This window comes from Brienomyrus brachyistius, chromosome 24, assembly GCF_023856365.1.
Source record: "Brienomyrus brachyistius isolate T26 chromosome 24, BBRACH_0.4, whole genome shotgun sequence".
NCBI lineage: Eukaryota > Metazoa > Chordata > Actinopteri > Osteoglossiformes > Mormyridae > Brienomyrus > Brienomyrus brachyistius.
Window position 1 is genome coordinate 7,366,616 of NC_064556.1, and position 18,512 is coordinate 7,385,127.

At 43.0% G+C, this 18,512-nt stretch overlaps 2 protein-coding genes across 51 annotated transcripts in view; both read right to left on the bottom strand.

Annotated features, from left to right (window-relative positions):
• Nucleotides 1-952, bottom strand: part of LOC125720048 (NACHT, LRR and PYD domains-containing protein 12-like) — a 215,522-nt gene extending 214,570 nt beyond the window's left edge. For 26 of the 50 annotated variants that reach the window (XM_048995035.1, XM_048995036.1, XM_048995026.1 and 23 more), the window contains exon 1: nucleotides 656-952. The gene's annotated coding sequence lies outside the window, so the exon portion shown is untranslated. Of the gene's footprint in view, nucleotides 1-538 lie in introns of all 50 variants that reach the window. The other 24 variants (XM_048995023.1, XM_048995015.1, XM_048995004.1 and 21 more) reach the window with 2 other exon arrangements.
• An 8,390-nt stretch (nucleotides 953-9,342) lies between these two features.
• LOC125720050 (protein NLRC3-like) lies at nucleotides 9,343-11,810 on the bottom strand (the record flags this gene model as incomplete). The annotated part of the gene is made up of 2 exons (XM_048995052.1): nucleotides 10,016-11,810; nucleotides 9,343-9,514 (listed from the first exon to the last, which is right to left on the bottom strand). Coding segments are annotated over exons 1-2 (1,872 nt in total), but the record flags the coding sequence as incomplete, so codon positions are not given.
• Nucleotides 11,811-18,512: the final 6,702 nt, after the last annotated feature.

Below are 18,512 nucleotides of genomic sequence, written 5' to 3' on the forward strand. Positions count from 1 at the left end.
TACATCTCTATATAATTTCATACCATTTTAAATTGTTTATTTATCCTAAACGACGCATCGTCCTACCTAATCCGTCTGGCGCTAAGCCTGTCTTTACGTAAAAATACCGAACTGTTTATGAACTAAGAAAAAAAACAAAGAAAAAAAATACAGCAATGCCGTGGTTTAGCCTTGTTTCATAAAATATTAAGCCTTGAGTTTAACCCGGGTTCTTCAGCACGCTAGCAGTTATCCCCGACATCTTAAAACAAGCTTAATATAACTTCAAAGTATTATAATCTAACCCCATGTTAGAAATATAGAAAGCGACGCTGTATATTAGGGGAAATCAGGATTGAGCGTAAATAATTAAATATTATTATTGTTGTTGTTAATTCGCTGTACATTCGACAGTTCAAAATATTCTGTGACGCAGTTACTTTAATGCACGGAAATATATTAAGCGACTAATTACGTTGATAACTATTAAATGTCAATATTTAAGTAAATTAACCACGCATATTTTACTATTAGTTTAATCTGTTGAGTACAATCTTACCTGGCAATAAAAATATCTTTTTATTTTTCCAGAATCATATTCGTGTTTCTTGACAAAATGGCGACTCCAGGTTTAGAATCAGTTTCACTTTTACAGGCAGGAAGTTGTTATACATACCAGCTTCGTATCAAACGCGGAAGCTGTCAAAACGGAAATGGACGTGGATTCAGTGGCGCGCCGTAGAATCTTAGCCCCGCTCCACGCAGCATCTGAATGAGCCCCACCACCACGCGGGAGATCCGATTTGGATATGGAGGGTCGTCACCCCTTAATCTCCCACTGCATGATTCTTCTTTCATCGGCAATATCTGCACACGCTCCCCCGAAGAGCCAGTGACAAGCTGCTCACATACAGATACAGATCATGTTTCCATGATGGGACCTTGGCTGGTCCTTGGCTGGCCCCTGCTGGGTTCTGGGTGGAACCTTGACTGTAATGAGATCCCAACTATGATGTAATGATCAAGTGGCCGGCATGATCCGCCCCTTACCTCTCTGTGTGATGTACTTGCAATGATTTATCCATCCACCAGGGGGAGCAGTGATTATGAAAGCTGAAGTGACTAACCTGAAATCAGGTAGAACTCCTGATTTCAGGTATCTTAACTTCACTACAAAAAAATGAGAATATAAGCAAGTATAATTTTCTTATATTTAGATAAAATTCCAATTTCATTAATAAACTGACTACACTGCAATAAATGGCCTGTGAAATTTAAGAAATTAAATGTCAACAGAATGTTTCTGTTGTGAGGCAAAGATGGCCTAAAACTAGTAAAATGTGTTTTTAGTCAGTTTATTGATGAAATTAGAATTTTGTATTTTATTTCACCTTTTGGAGATGAGGCGGACCCACGATGTGTGCAGTATAATAATTACAGACCTAAACAAAGTAATAAGATTGATATTGTCAAGCAATGAGGGACAGTGTGGTATATGAAAATTAAACAGATTTTAAGCTTGTTTGGCACATGATGAAATACTTCATCTGCAAGGAGGCCAAGCCAGATACAAAGCAGCAGCGTGTCCAAGCAAGAGTTATTTTGGGAGAGGAGAGTGACCCAAGATGTGTGTAGCAGACTAATTACAGGCCCAAACAAAGTAATACGGTTGATTGTGGATAATAAAGGCGGACAGAGTGGAAAATGAAAAATAAAAAAACATATGTTTCTGTACTGTGCTTGAATAAAACAGACACATTCCTTAGTGTGTTCTGTCTGGCTAACAGTCTGAAAAACTGCTGATGGCTGCATATTCACGGAGTGGGGATGGGAGGCAGTCACAATGACGTGTGAATGTGTCATTAACTTCTCTGCTTGGCCACAATGAAAAGAGATATATTTGCAAGGGATCAAGGTGAGGTTGCTTTCTTAACCTAAGAACACTGAACCAATGGTCAAGCAGGGTGGTGGTAGTATCATGCTGTTTTGCTGACAGCACTTTACATCACTACATTGCACAAAGAGGATGGAATGATAAAGTAGCACTGGATAGATAGATTGGGAATTTTTTGTCATAGTACCAGACTCAAAAAGAGGAACGTAAAAGAAACATAGCATAATAAGTATTTATTGTAACCCTTTGGAGTCTGAAGCCTCTCACACACTTTCAAAGTAGTCTAACATGCCTTAACATTTTACAGTTTTTCTGAATTGCTAAAACATTTCCTAAAATCTCCTCTCCTTTAATCAGTCCACTAAGCACAAACCCTAAAATTCTAGCTAAACTCACAAAGAAATGAAAACACTACCACTCAAAATTGTTTTTGGCATGCAAAGTAGAAACTGTAAGACTATAATAAAAAAAAAGTATGGTCGTCTACCAAAAATATTTGTATACTGTACAGTTGTTACATATTAGTTTTCAGTCATGTTTGCCATATTCAGTACTCCAGAAAAGTTACTGTAAAGAACAAAGCCAAAAAATAAACAAATGAGAGGCATATTACAGTAAAATGTTGTGCAACTGCTAATCCAGATTCAAAGAAAGAAAGAATCCTTGTGACCCATTTGTACCTTAATGTCGAAATTCAGCTCCTGTTCACCTGGTGAAATCAGGTAAGATACCTGAAATCAGGTATCAGGTATAAACATTTCTAGCCAAGACTTTTGAGCTCTGAAGCTTATAGACATAGGGGCTGGTTACACAAAGGTGAATGAGACATTCAAAGAATTGTATGAGGTTTAATTACTAAAGTGTTACAACTTTGAAGTGACTTTGGAGTCACCACACCTTTGCATACTGTCAATGGCCCATCAGTCTGGAATGTCTGTCACTGGTCCTCACACCAATCAGTTTGGAAAGGCAGTGTCAATTTTACAGTTTTTTTCAATTGCTAAGACAGATACTGCAATACTGAAGTTGCTTTCTCAAAACTTTTCATGTAGTCACCACAACATTAGCTTATGTGGGCTAAACTGTTAAGCATTTTGCTTTGCTTTCATACAAAATGCAATCGATAACTAAATTCTTCAAAATTTATTCTTCAATTCATTTATCAGAGGCCATTTTGCACATAAGTACATACTGACCCTAAAACTGCTAGTAAAACAGTCAAAACTGAAATACATCATTTTACTAAATTACTATCAAGACCCTCTGTAAAATAGATTGTAAAAAACACATAAAACAAACAAATTATGTTAATTGACACAAGATCGAACAATGAATGCTGTATGCCAAGATATTTCTCCAGAGCAATGCCAAGGATGGATCATGTATGTGAAGAGACAGAGTAGAATCTATGCTACTGTCTTAGCAATTGAAAAAAAAATGTAAGAAAACACACAATACTAGCCTTTTCACAGTTTATAACATGCAACAGATTAAACGTTGAAGTATAAAATGTGCAATCACATTATATTACAGGAATAATACAATACAATAAATGAATATTAGAACAACAAATGAGTTAGCTATTAGTTGCTGAGCTATTACAGTTCTCCTCAAATGAGCTTGATGGGCTGAATGGCCTCCTCTCGTTTATAAATTTCTTATGTTCTTATGTTTTTATGTAAATTGTCACTCCTGATCAGGATGCCAAGCTTCAAAACAGTTGTGGGTTATGCTGAAAAGCCAGGTCTGTGCCTGGAACCCAACTAGTTTAAATGAACTAGAAATTCTGCAAAGAAGAGTGGTCAAATATTCAGCCAGAATTATGCCAGAGGCTTGCTAATGGCTACCAAAATATTCTGGTTGATACCTGTTGTATGTAAACTTGTGACCACAACTAAAATGTGTTTTTGGAAAGAAAGCGCCATCTCATGGTAACACCCTGCAAGTGAATAAATGGGCGGGTTTAGATGAGAATTTAGGCACACCCCCAGAAGAAGGGGGGTCAGTCCCTTTGGTTGGCTTTTGGCAGGCAACCGGCAGGCAGCCGGCTGGCAGTTGGCTGGCAACCGACAGGTAGCCGGCTGGGAGGGGAAAATTCAAGCGGCTACATCTGTAAGTATTATGTTTTATGTTTCCCCATGACTGTCTGCTGTTTCACATGGAGTGTGGAACCGTGGAGCAAAGGCAGCCAACAAAAGAAAAGGCCCATTGATTCCCAGGGGAATCATTTTAGCGCAGGGAGAATTTAGCACGGCTCTGCTAGAGAGGGCTGTTAGCTTCTTATCCGGTCCGTGGTCCATGAGTCCAGGGTCCCAGAGGAGAAAGGGGAGTTTGGCTGGTAGCAGATGAGTGCCCCCCCCCCCCCACCAGCTCCCCACATTCACAACAAGGAGATCAAAATTGTCTCACTCCTCGGTCTGTCCTGGCAACTCCTCACATCCTGGACAAAATGAAGGGGGAGGAAAGAGAGAGACTGAAGAAGCAGATTTCTGTCAAGGTGGACGATCAAAGCGAGCCTGGGGGGGAAATAAAGGCCGGTATCTTTTATGGGCTGTGGATGTAGATGCCCAGAAACACTCACTCAGAATCAGATATTTCCTTTTACAAACCAAACATTTATTTTGCATTTAGGGGGACGGATGTCAGCACGCCGCTCGCCAGTCATTAAAAATGGTGGCTGGATCGTTTATCTGATCTAACAGATAAGAAGATTGTATCATGAATCGTTTCTCTTAGCTTGTCTCCTATGTGAACAGGTGTTACAGATTGTGTGCTGAAACTAAAAGGTACAAGAAGTAAAGCAATTCCCACCTGTGCCGGGAAGAAAAAAGTTCACATGTACCTGTAGATCTATTCTAGGGTGGGAGATGTATTGCTTGACATCAGATTGCTCTGACATTAGGGATTTACGTTAAAATGGCTTAAGAACCAAATCCATCACCTCTACAAATGTGTCTCGCAAATCAATTATCTTAGCAGATTATGGAAAATTGCACGACGTGTATGATTTTCTCTCCCCTTTCCATTGAATTCGTTTTTTTATACATGGGAAATTTTAAAGACCACACTTCCCATATGACTCTGAGAAGAAACTTTTATACATGTACTTTGAATCAATCCTTTTTCCATCCTGGTAAGGATTTTACCGGATAGGGCCTAACGTTATATGAATACATGAATATGAATACAGGCCCAATCCAAAGAAGACCAGCTTTTTATGATTGAAGTGACACATTTGAGGGTGGAGGACAGCGGCACAGAATTAATGGAGGAGGGGTTTGCTAACAAATAAAATGAATATGAGCATTAATGAGCAGGAACGAGTGTCCTGGCAGCTCGACACGGATCCTGCATCTAGACAGGCTGCACCCGCTGCACCTTTCACACCCCCCTGTCAGTGAAAGGTGGCTGAGGTGGGGTCCCGCTCCCCACATGTTAGGGCCCTTTGGGACAGGGCTGTTTTTTGGCTGGGGTGTCCCTGCCGACACCCTCCTCCACCCCCCACCCCCCCCAAGGGTCCCCTGCCTTGCCGTCAAGTCAGGTTCAGTGGACTTTAATGGATTTTGTTAAAGGCAAATGTTTAATTATGTTAAGTTTGTTTTTTTGTAATACTGGATTAATACAGGGGCGGCCTGGTGGTGCAGTGGTTAGCACTGTTGCCTCACACCTCTGGGACCCGGGTTCGAGTCTCCGCCTGGGTCACATGTGTGTGGAGTTTGCATGTTCTCCCCATGTCGTCGTGGGGTTTACTTCGGGTACTCTGGTTTCCTCCCACAGTCCAAAAACATGGTGAGGCTAATTGGAGTTACTAAAATTGCCAGTGAATGTGTGAGTGACTGGTGTGTGAGTGTGCCCTGCGATGGGCTGGCCCCCCATCCTGGGTTGTTCCCTTCCTCGTGCCCATTGGTTCCGGGATAGGCTCCGGACCCCCTGCGACCCAGTAGGATAAGCAGTTTGGAAAGTGGATGGATGGATTTATACTGATTTAAATATGAAGGAAAACTGGAAAAGAAACTGAGGTTATAAAACTTTTTACTGGTAGTTTGTGTGTGTGTTTGTATGTGTGTGTGTGTGTGTGTGTGTGTGTGTGTGTTTCCTCACTGGAAAGAGGGGTCGACAGTCACCTCAGTGCCACTGTAGGGTGCATGTGCCAAGTTTCACTGTTGCAAGTTATACCTTGTTTTTTGTTATAAGTAAACAGTGTTTTGTTTTAAACAATTTAACCACTTGTTTTGACATGTATTTTGGTCATTTAATCTAATACTTACTAATGTGATTTATTTTGTATATTTCCAACTCTACAAATATATTTTTTTACTTTGCCAGTTGTGCCTCCTGGTTATTATATATGTTGATTTAGTCCAATTATGTTATGTTAGTTATATTCCGTTGTAAGTAGTAAAGTGGTTTTAATTTAATTTACCATAGAATGCGGTTTAATTGTTACTCAGTTATGCTTTGGGCACCACTGAAATGACATTAATAGGACAGAATAGAAAGCCTTTATTTTCATTATACAGACAGGAAATACAATATATAGACATAAATATATAAAATGTACATTTTGTTACATTTTAATCAGAGAGAAAAACTGTTATTTTGCTTGTTTGTTTAGCTCGCCGATCCCTGTCATTTATTTAGTCAGACATACATTTCGGTTGCAGATTGCGTCCGGGGATGTAGCACAGAAAGCCGTGTAGTCGGGTAAAATGAGAGTATATTCGGGAATTGATTAAGAACAACTAGGCACAGCTGAAAACACTGGGATTCCACATGAGGTAACAAGGGGGCGTGGCACACAGGAGGATGGGACGAGCAGGCCACGACACATTTCAGAGTAAAATTAATTATACTGGGTGGTGAGATTTGCCATGGAGAACCAGTAACATGTAACACTGTGATACAGTAAAAATGATTCCTCAAGCAGACAGTGAGCTATCCCAGCATGCACAGCAACACTGAGGAGTTAAAATGAACCCCAAACCCTGGACAGAGGGGTTCAGTGAATGAGGAGGTGACCCTGCGCAGGAGGGTCAGTCCATCAGAGGAGACTCTGTAGAAGGACAGAGCACCAGCCCCCCAGTCCAGATACATTCCTACTCTGTGGGAGCCTGAGGCCCGTATGGGTATGAGAGTCTGTTTATTATTGTGCTGGACAGAATAACTGCGAGGATCACAGCGCAGAATCCATGACTTGTCATTGCGTCCAAGCCGAGAGCCAACACTCAGTCCTTTCCTCCCGATTCCTTTATAAGTCACTCCTATCCAGGCTCCATCTCCACTCCACTCAGCCTCCCAGTAACAGCGACCAGTCAGACTCTCTCTGCACAGAACTTGTTCCCACCAGTCAAATCTCTCTGGATGATCAGGATATGGCTGCCGCTCTGCCTCCCTTGTCACCTTCCTGTTCCCTCCTGACAGAGATAGTTCTGTGTGTGTTGTGTTGGAGTCCAGCGTCAGCTGGCAGGAGTCTGTAGGCAGAAGAAATAGCCATTAATACCATCTGGCAGAGCAGCACTTTAGCGTGTACTTAATTTTTCTGTAAAATTTAGCCAAATGTGGCCAAATATTTAGAAAATGAAACAAATATTGATTTTCACTAAGTCTGCTGCCTCAGTGTTTATGACGGCAATTTGCATAAACTCCAGAATGTTATGAAGAGAGATCAGATAAATTGCAAATAATACAATAGTCCCTATTGTAATTATACTTCAGTTTACCATAGAAACAGCTGACAAAAGCGTCTACAAACACTGAAGAAGTGGAACTTTGTGAAAACCAATATGTCATTCTCAAAACGTTTGGCCAGGGCTGTATGTGAAATTCCTCAAGAATCGCTGGCCGCTGGCGGGAAGAGGCCATCCATCCATCCATCCATTTTCCAAACCGCTTATCCTATTGGGTCGCGGGGGGTCCGGAGCCTATCCCGGAATCAATGGGCACGAGGCAGGGAACAACCCAGGATGGGGGGCCAGCCCATCGCAGGGCACACTCACACACCAGTCACTCACACATGCACACCTACGGGCAATTTAGCAACTCCAATTAGCCTCAGCATGTTTTTGGACCATGGGGGGAAACCGGAGTACCCGGAGGAAACCCCACGACGACATGGGGAGAACATGCAAACTCCGCACACATGTGACCCAGGCGGAGACTCGAACCCGGGTCCCAGAGGTGTGAGGCGACAGTGCTAACCACAGCACCACCATGCCGCCCCGGAAGAGGCCATAAGAGGGTTATTTATAGATAAATAAAATTACAAAGCAATGATATTCATCTGTCGCCTTTGGCTTATTCACTGGGGGCTTTGGGTGAGGATGCTGTAAAGCGCTTTGAGACGATGTAATGTTGTGAAACTGCGCTATACAAAAATAAATTTGTTGTTGTTGATGATATTCATCAGGCATATTCACCACAAACATATTTATTAACATTGAATTAATACTGTTGTTACAACAAAATCCGACACCTAAGATTAGTAGTAAAAGCGAGTGTCTTAAAAAATGAACTTCTTTCAGACCGCTTTGGCCCCAAACCTCCTCACAGCAGCATTAACCACAGACTGAGGAGAGAGTCCGGTATCACCCTCGGTTTGTGGAAAACTACGGGAGCCGTCTTAGGACAATACTAACAAATCTCAAAAAGGAATCAGGTACATTCAGTGCATCCACAAAAAGATCAAATGTGAAGGATGAACAACTATATCAGAATGTGTTTTAGCCCTGTTACATTGTCACACAGACAATATGAGCGGCTATGAAACGGTGTGGGACGGAGTGGTGGCTCTGAGGCTAAGGATCTATGCCAGCAATCGGATAGGCTGCTGGTTTGAATCCCGGGAATGCCAGCAGTGATCCTACTCCATCAGGCCCCTGGAGCAAGGCCCTTAACCTGCAATTGCTTTGTCCTGGGTATGATGATAAATTATATCCAGCCCTGCAAGCAGGTCCTCCAACTTTCAGGGAAAACTTTGGGGTTAGTGGCAGGATTGTCACTCCAGCCACCAGAAAAAAAAAAACACTTCACACTGTTCCATTCCATTCGGGCTAATATGGTGCTGAGGTATCACCGGCCAAATGGCTACGCTAAGGTTCTCATCCCTGAGGTGGTTTGTCGCGTGGTGAGTGAGGCAACGTGCTGCATCAGCATGCGCTCCTTACCCCTCCCTCTCTGTTTTATGTAAGAAATCAGCATGTATAAGCCCAAAACCAACAGTTTGTTTAAAAAAACATGCATTAATTAATAGTGTTCTTGGTGATGTCTGTTTTATTTTTCTAATTTGGATGTTGCCTAAAGTGACACACATACAGAAACTCAGCTAAACATAAACATGAAAAACACACTCATCACAACAACTATGCGAATACATTCATAACGTAGTATTAATTGGATTATTGATAAAAAACATGCAAACACACTTACATTTCTGTAAGCCTGGTCTGGTCCTGCACTCTCCACCGTGACCTCAGTATTTCCAGTTTACAGTGCGAATCACCCAGTCCAGCAGAGAGCAGCTTCACTCCTGAGTCCTGCAGGTCATTGTTACTCAGGTCCAGCTCTCTCAGGGGTGAGGAGTTTGATCTGAGAGCTGAAGCCAGTGCCTCACAGCATTTCTCTGTGAGTTTACAGCTGTTCAGCCTGAAAAAGGAGCTGTGTCATACACATACAGACTGGTATACACTTTATGGACAAAAGTATTAGGATACTTGGTCATTATACCTACAGAAACGTTTTGACATCCCATTGTAAATCCATAGGTATTAGTAATGAGTTGGACCCCCCTTTACAGCTATAATAGCTGCCACTCTTCTGGGAAGGCTTTCCATAAGATTTTGCAGTACAGTATGTCTGTGGGAATTCTTGCCTATTCATCCAGAAGAGCACTTGTGAGGCCAGGCCCCAACGTTGGACGTGAAGGTCTGGCTCACAGTTTCCATTCTAGTTCATCCCAAAGGTGTTCGATGGGATTGAGATCAAGGCTCCGTGGGGACAGTGACGTTCCTCCACACCAGTCACCCAACCGTGTCTTTATGGACCTTGCTTTGTGTGTTGGGGAACAGTCATGCTGTTCCCACAAAGACTGAAGTATGAAATTGTCCAAAATGTGTTGGCAAGATATGTTTTCACATTCTTACTTACAGAGCTGTCTTAGATGTCTTGATCACAGGCAGCAGCCTCCAATGCTCTTCATCGGATCTCACTAATTTCTTCAGGTCAAACATATCCAGCTCCTCATCTGACATCAGCATCACAAAGGCCAGAGCTGAGTACTGTGCAGGTGAGAGGTCTTCTGCTGAAATGTTTCCTGAATTCAGGTATCTTTGTACTTCCTCTACTAGAGAATTGTCACCCAGTTCATTCAGACAGTGGAACAGGTTGATGGTCCTTTCTGGAGATAAATTCTCCTTTATTTTCTCCCTGATGTATTTCACTGTAATCCTAATGTTATGTGAGCTGGTTCTTGTCTGTCCCAGTAGCCTTTGTAACAGAGTCTTACTGGAGTATGTTGAGAGGCCCAGGATGAAGCGGAGGTAGAGGTCCAAGTGTCCATTCTTGCTCATTAATGCCTGATTCACTGCAGCCTTCAGCAGATCAGCTGATGAGTTCGACAGAAACATGTATAAAGCAGCGAGATACTCCTGGATGCTCAGATGCACAAAGCAGTACACCTTCTCCTGATACAACCCACACTCCTCTTTAAAGACTTCTGTGCACACTCCAGAGTAAATGGAAGCTTCAGTGATATCGATATCATTCTCTGTCATGTCATGCTCATAAAATATGAGATTGCCTTTCTCAATGTTGTCAAAAGCCAGTTTACCAAGTTTTAAAAGGAATTCCTTGCTGTATTCCTTAAGCTTAGTTTCATGGTTTTTCATATACTTGTCATTTCTTAAACTTGTCTGAAAAATCAGGAAGTGTGTGTACATTTCAGTCAGAGTCTTTGGATTTTTTCCCCTGTCAGTCTCACTAAAAAACCTCTTAAGCACAGTGGCTGAAATCCAGCAGAACACAGGTATGTGGCACATGATGAAGAGGCTCCTTGATGATTTCACATGTGTGATAATCCTGCTGGCCAGACTCTGATCACTGAATCTCTTCCTGAAATACTCCTCCTTCTGGGCATCACTGAACCCTCGTATCTCTGTCACCTGGTGGACACACTCAGGAGGTATCTGATTGGCTGCTGCTGGCCGGGAGGTTATCCAGAGGAGAGCGGATGGGAGCAGATTCCCCATAATGAGGTTAGTCAACAGCACATCCAGTGAAGTTTTCTTTGTTACATCAAACCAGCTCTCATTGTTCTGAAAATCTAGAGGAAGGCGACACTCATCCAGACCATCAAAGATGAACAAGACTTTGTACCTAAACAGCTCAGTGGATTCAAATGATTTCAGTTCTGGGACAAAGTGGTGAAGCAGTTCAGTCAGACTGTTTTCATCCTTAATCAAATTCAGGTCCCGGAAAGAAAGAGCAAATATAAAGTGAATTTCTTGGTTTACTTTTCCTTCAGCCCAGTCTAGAATAAATTTCTGCACAGAGATACCTGCCACCCCTTTAGTGAGTACAGTTCTGATCTGTGTCTCGTGCCCACATAAGGGTTTAAATATATCATTGCACTTGACTGTAGTATCTTCTGTTCGCCTTTTCTTGGATGCTGTTTCAATCTGTCTCACTTCATGTTCATCATTGACTCCTCCAGTTCCCCCTTCAGTTATGTAGAGTTCTGTGTAAATCTCACTGAGAAGTGTTGGCTGTCCTTCCTTAGTTTTCCCTTCAAATACACACTCACATTTTTGCTTCAGGGTACATTTGATTCTGTGCTGACATTGTGACATTAGATGCCCTGAAAAGAAATGAGGTAAATGCACAGACTTCTCAAAAACACATCTTTTAATGCATAAATGCAAACCTAAATCAAATTAAATTTAATGATACACTGAAATTTAAATGTTTTTTTTCATATACTATTTTTCTCAGGCAAAACAGGCACAGAATGAGACACGGTTCTTACTCTTCTTAATCTTTATTAATATCAAATTTTAGTTTGTAGTCCTTTCAGTATGTCATCCTCTGTTCTGTTTAAGGGGAATCCTAAGGGAATTTTGAATGGAGCCTCAAAGTAAATAAATAATTATTGAAAGTAATGATTGACGATTATATCATGAACATTATTGATATAGACTGATCTTTTTTTCATATCGCGATAATATATTCTGCAAAAGGTACCCCCCCCCCCCAACCGAGGATTGCTACCTCGGTTTGGTTGATGAGGTCACCTACTGGCTAGCCCAGCCTGAGGTCAGGGTAGATCCCGAAACCTGGGCTTTGGCCAGCCGAAACCGGGACATCCTGGAGGGGATGTCCCTGGTCGAAGACGGATTCACCTCGCCATGGAGGTGGGCAATAATCTGACGGAGCTGAAGACTTGCCAGGTGGCCCGTAGCGTTGAGCCGCTTCCCGCTTCGCCTTCCGAAGAGCCTGAAGAGGAACCGGTGATCTTCTTGGGGTTCGTCCCCGTCTCTGCTTCTTCCCCCGCCAGGTATCGAGAGGAGCCCCTTCCGATTTTAAATCCGGTGATGTTTGCACCGGAAGATGTCACCGCCACCGCTTCGTCCCTGCAGGCGCCCGACACCCGCATTGCTGACGCTTCGCTGCCTGTATCAGCACCGTTTGGAATGTCATACCGCAGGTCCCAAAGGTCCTTAAAGGGGCCATACCTGCTGCTGAGGAGCAGACCCCTGCAGTGCTGCCTGTGGTTCCTGTGCTGGTGGTATCTGCAGTGCCCCCTGTGGTTCCCGTACCGGCGGTTCCTGCAGTGATGCCTGGTGAGGTCCCTGCGCAGCCCATTCCGACTGCACCCCTGAAAGTTCCTGCACCGGCAGACGATGCTCTGCCCCCCGCGGTTCCTGCACCGCCGGATGATGTTCCGCCCTCCATGGTTCATGCACTGGCAGACAATGCTCCACCCCCCTCTGTTCTTGTGACTCTAGCCCCAGTTCCTATGACAGGGAACCCCGACCATTACCCCAGCATGGTCGATCCTGACCAGGTTCCCGCCTCTCGATCTCCTGGAGCAGATGGGGACACCTGCGCCGGGGTCATGTCCCACCTGCCCTACCCCCTGTTTCGCCCTCGGCCCTTGTGGCTGTGGTTCGGCAGTCGTCTGTGGTTCCCTGGGATTCTGCTCGGCGGTTGCCTATGGGTCCCCCTCCAGCACCTTGTTGGCTGTCTTTGGCCCTGCCTCCGGCACGTCATTGGTCACCTGAAGGTCCCCCCGCCTCGACTCGGCTGTGGGTCCCCTAACTCCAGATCGTCGGTCAACTGCACGTTCGCCAGCTGTGGCTGTGCTGTCACTTGCCGTGGCTTCCCCTCCCTCCTCGCTTTCGCCGAGGTCCCCTCCGACTTCCTCCTCGCCTCCCCTGGTGCCCCCTCCAACTTCCTCCTCACCTCTTCTGCCTGTACCTCCGCCTACCTCCTCGTCCCCTACGTGATCCCATCCTGCTCCCGCCTTGCGGTTGCCGAGGGTCCCTCCTGCTCCGGCCTTCCAGTTGCCTGTGGCCCCTACGGCTGCCCCCTTTCGCCCGCTGAAGTTCCCTCAGTCTCCTCGTTGTTCTCTGTCCTTTCCCTTCCGGCCTCCTGTGTCTGTTCCTCGTCCCTCTGTGTCTCCTTCGTTTACTCCTGGCCCCTTTGTTCCGCCCATTGGTGTTTCCCCTGTGTCTCCGATTTTGATGCCCCTGTGCCTGCTTGCGTTCCCGGTCGTTTGTCAGTTCTTGTCTTGGTTACTGCCTTTGTGTCTGTTCTGCATGTCTGTCCTGTTCCCAGTACCCCGTTAATGTTTTGCTTTCGTTTTCCAGGTCCCGTGTCACCGGTCCCATCACATTGCTCTCCTTAGGCGCGCCCAATGTACGTGCCTTTGGGGGAGGGTTCTGTCACGCCCGGCTCGTACGATCCTCCTGTGTGCCACGCCCCCCTCATTAACCTCATGTGAAACCCCGATGTTATCAGCTGTTTCTTGTGTCATTAACTCCTGTGTATTTAAGTCCACGTCAGAGTATGTATCCCTGTTCCATCATTAACGTCATGTAACTGGTTATGCCCTATCTGCTCATATCTGCAAATAAACCTCGTGTTCCTGAAGCTCCGTGTCGTGGATCCTGATTGTCCGTTCCCTGCTCTGCCTGCCGGCGTGACAAAACAACTCTTCCTAGCTATCTTCGATCGGCCTCATTTAGTGAGTTAAGAAATTCTACTGATGATCTTCTCTGCCTGTGGCAATTAAGCCTAGTTCATACTTCATTTTGCCACATGCTGTTATGGTCAACACACGGTCTGCATACAAACTGTATTTGTCAGTCAACACAGACACTTGTGGTTGATGCATGGGTACAGCAATGACATTCCACCAGAACAGGAGAAAATTTTTTTGCACATACGCAGTCGACACGTCCATCTCATCAAATGTCCAACAGACCCAAAATCTGGGCTACATACTCCACCTGGGCATGACAAAATTTACATCGCTCGTACTGTGCCTTAGTCTGAGTGTGACCTAATGAGTCCATGAAAATGCACTTATTTTTTATTGAAACAACAATATCCATCCTAAAAGACAATTCATTGTTATTGTTACTACAGTTGTTCTTAATGGATGTGTAGTGTACAGGTCAGCCTGCTCTTTCCCACTGTATGCTGTGAATTGTAATTTTAAATGCAATTTTCAATTATCTACATTCCAATTCCAGTTCACAGGAAGTCACTCTTTATAGAAATCCTCATCATTTTACTTCAGATGGATTTTAAATCAAGTACAGAGAAAATTCCAGTTTAAACGATTTGTGAAAGTTAAAGAAGATGCATTCTCTGAGATGCATTTTCCACATAGCTTGAATGTGCCTGTATGCCTTTTGACTGAGAGTCTGGGTGTTTTAAACAGTGTTTGTTTAAATGTAGATTTACTTTTGATCTGCAGGAAAAGGTCCATCACTGAATCTTGGTGGATGCCCCATGGACCAGTCACTCCTCATGGAGACACAGCTGGGTGCAGGTGAGCCTGCTCTCTCCATCGGGACACTGTGGACAGCGAGAAGGAACAAACCCTCATTATATACTGTAAATATAATTCATATAATGTGGGCAGCCTCACATTAAACCTTCAGTTGTTTAGTCTTCTGCTTAACCGGCCGTGAAGCTCTTCACGCAGACAGGCTTGTTTACAGTTAGCTTTCAAGTGAAATAAACTGTCTGACCTAAAATTAAGATTCCCATATGAATGGTTTAGTTATCACTGTTACAGCCTCTGCCACTAGACTTGTCTGTTGTTGTTTTTTTCCCAGTTTTATTATTAAACTACAAATATTATTGTGTATCCATGCCTAGTTAGGAACCCAACACTTTTACACTGAACTAGAAGCTGTTGGAATGACAACAATGTATTCCCCGCCTTATTTCTGTCATAGAGTTCTTTGAAACTTCGTGTTTATTTGTGGCAGGTCTAGCGGAACAAGACCAAACTGGAACGGGAGACATATTATGTATTATTATAAACATATTGGCTCAGTGGGATGTACAAGTATTTTAATTAAAATACACATTATATAGGTTTGAATGACCGTAACCCCTAATTACCATCACGGGATGCAACTTTGTCTGGCTACTTTTCAGATATGGAAAAGCATTCTTAAGTTTCAATATCAGACTTATGCCTTATTACAATGATTTGAGCGAATATATTATTACCGCAAAACCGTCATTTTGCGGCGCCCTGGAAGTGACACGGTCAGGGTTTTTTTTTCCTGCACACAATGTACTGAATAATATACACAGATTAGTTTAACGTGCCCACGAAACACTAACTGAAGCTGACGAAATCCCTAAAATGTGAACACGGTTTACTTTTCCCGCACTGTGCGTGCCCCCTACAGGTTCCGAAACGTATCTGTACTGCTGTTAAGTAAAGGACTGATTAAATACAGGGGCTTTAAAACGGTGACCGGCTACAGACTAGTTACCATTAACAAGGCATCAAAAACTATCTAGTTTATTCCCGTAGTGTCCCAGATCCCTTCCGATCTGGCTTTGAGGAACATTGTCGTTAAACATTTCAATAATTTTCTTGCATATTTGTTGACAAACTGGAGATCCTCTGCCCATCTTTGGTCCTCAAAGCCTCAGCCTTTTGTAGATACTGCTTTTGTACCAAATCATGATTACAATCACCTGTTGACATCACCTGTTTGAAATCACATCAATACAAATAAATTGCACACACAGACATGCAAGCAGTAAACAAAACATACACACATGTATAGCTGTATGATTTTATTTATGATAAATTTCCCAAATGATTTCTCTGGAATAACCCTGAACACACTTTCTCTTTATGGTAATACACCCCCTTCAGTTAATCAGCAAGCTTCGGGATTATAGCATCTGATGAATTTACTCCAAACTTAACTCTGTAACAATATTTATAACTGCATGAATACAATTATTTCTACTTAAGCGTAATTAATATATTCCACTTGGCATTCTGAAAATTAAGTGATCATTGAAAAGCAACTTAATGTAAAATGTAAAATCAGCGTACAGTGAGTCACTAGTGTGAACTAGGTTAGATTTGGTCAGTCATAAGGGCATTTGTAAAATCATAGTTACATTAAAAATGCTCCCTGGTACTTGGGTAACAATGCCAGCGATCAGATTCAAAAAAGAAAAGGGTGACAGAAATGCTTTTGAGGGATATAAGGCTGCACCTACTGCTGCTGGTTCATTAATTAAAAAACAAAGCAAATTCTTAACTATGTGATTGAGCATAATTCAGGCTACTTAAGGCGGTAAGATTGGCGAAAAGGTCAGCAGACGTAATAATAGTAGGAACGCAGTGACGATGCTCAGCTGCATCTCAGAGATGAATGAGTCACCTGCATTACTGCTGTAAACACTGAGGCGCTGTGGCCTTCATTTTTTCTTGCATTTTATCTAAGACCTCATCTAAATCTGATGAATGTCTGGCTATGTTTGCGACATCCACTCCACCTTGTAGTGCCCCAGAAATAACTTTCCAGACGGCCTCCTCGACATTAGCTTTCATCAAGCCTTCTTTGAAGCCCAGCAGTGCTAAAAGCATCACGTAGCCTGGTATGGCTGTTAGGACTAGGACCCACTTTCCAATCAGCTCCTTTCTGGCTTTTTCTTCCAGGTCCGTCTCCCCTGGATCCATCCCCTTTATGATATTCTTTACTTTTTCTTCGATTCCTGTCAGGGTTGGAGTTGTGTAGTAACCCCCGTCGTTACTCTTTATGATTTCTCCGATGCTGTGTAGCAGATTTTTCACGTTTATGCTGTTTTTCCCATCTTCATTCCAGCACTGGCTGTCAATGACATGGACTCCGCCTCCACATTTATCAACGCATTCCTTCAGGTCATCGTTGTCCGCTGCAAATCTTTCAATGGGTACTTTAAGTTGTCGGCCGTGGGTGTACAGGAGAGCTGTGTACTTCAGGGTTTCCTCACCAAAGCACATATTTATCATACTCACCAGCTCTTTCGCCTCTTCAGTATACTTGCCTACTTTCATCACTAAGATGAAGGCATGCACACCAGGAGCACAATCAAGAATACAGGACATTAAGGCTTTCTTCAGATCTTCAGCGTTATTGTCAGGATCAAAGATGCCCGGTGCCTCAATCATTTTCACTTTTCTCCCATTAATCTTTCCTTCGTCAAGATTTTCTTCGAGAAGCTCTTTCACAGATCTGTTGTTAGATTTCGCTTTCCCGAAAATGACAATCTTCAGATTGCTGGAATCTTCAGAAGGACAACGCATGATTAGTGTGGCAAATGTACAAACTTACCGGAATTATTCCAGAAAAAGCATCTCAATGAATGTCAGATGCTCAGAGTGAGTGACCTACCTGCCATGCTTCCACTCTTGGATGTATGAGGTCACAGAAAGAGCTTTCTTGCCGGATGTATTTTTATGTGAAGTGTCTGTATCTGCATGTGAAAACCATGGATTAATGTGTTTTTGCACACCAAGTGAATTTTGTATTGAAAACAGGCAAGTATATGATAGACCGGGTTTAAATGTCTTATCAGTTAACTTGATCAATTATAAAAGATCTTAGAGGTTCAGGACGAGTCCAGGTTTACAGGTCCAGTAACTCAAAAGTCATGTGGGCTGTCAGTTAAATTTGATAATACAGGAATAAAGGATCGACCAAACTATTCCTCTAATAACTCAATAAGTCTGCTTCCCTGGACAGTATCAAAGGGCATTTCACTCATTAGGGAAAAGACTGGAACATAATTATGCATCTGCAGTGGATGCCCAAATGCCATGTTTCATAGCAGTTACTATATGCTCTTCAAAGAAGCTTTAAAAGAGTAAAAAAAATCCAGAAATATACAACTCACCAAGACAGCTGAATGTTTTCTTGATAATAGTGAAGAATTGTAATTCTTTAGAAAAATAACTTGGATATTATGTTTATAGTAGTAGAATGATCCTGAGTATGATGTGCTGTATAATGGCCCCTAGTCACACTTTGTTGTACCTTATATACTCTTCCAGCTCATCCAATAAGGCCAAGAGGAAGACACCTTCCCGGCCCCCAGAAATTAATTCATCATG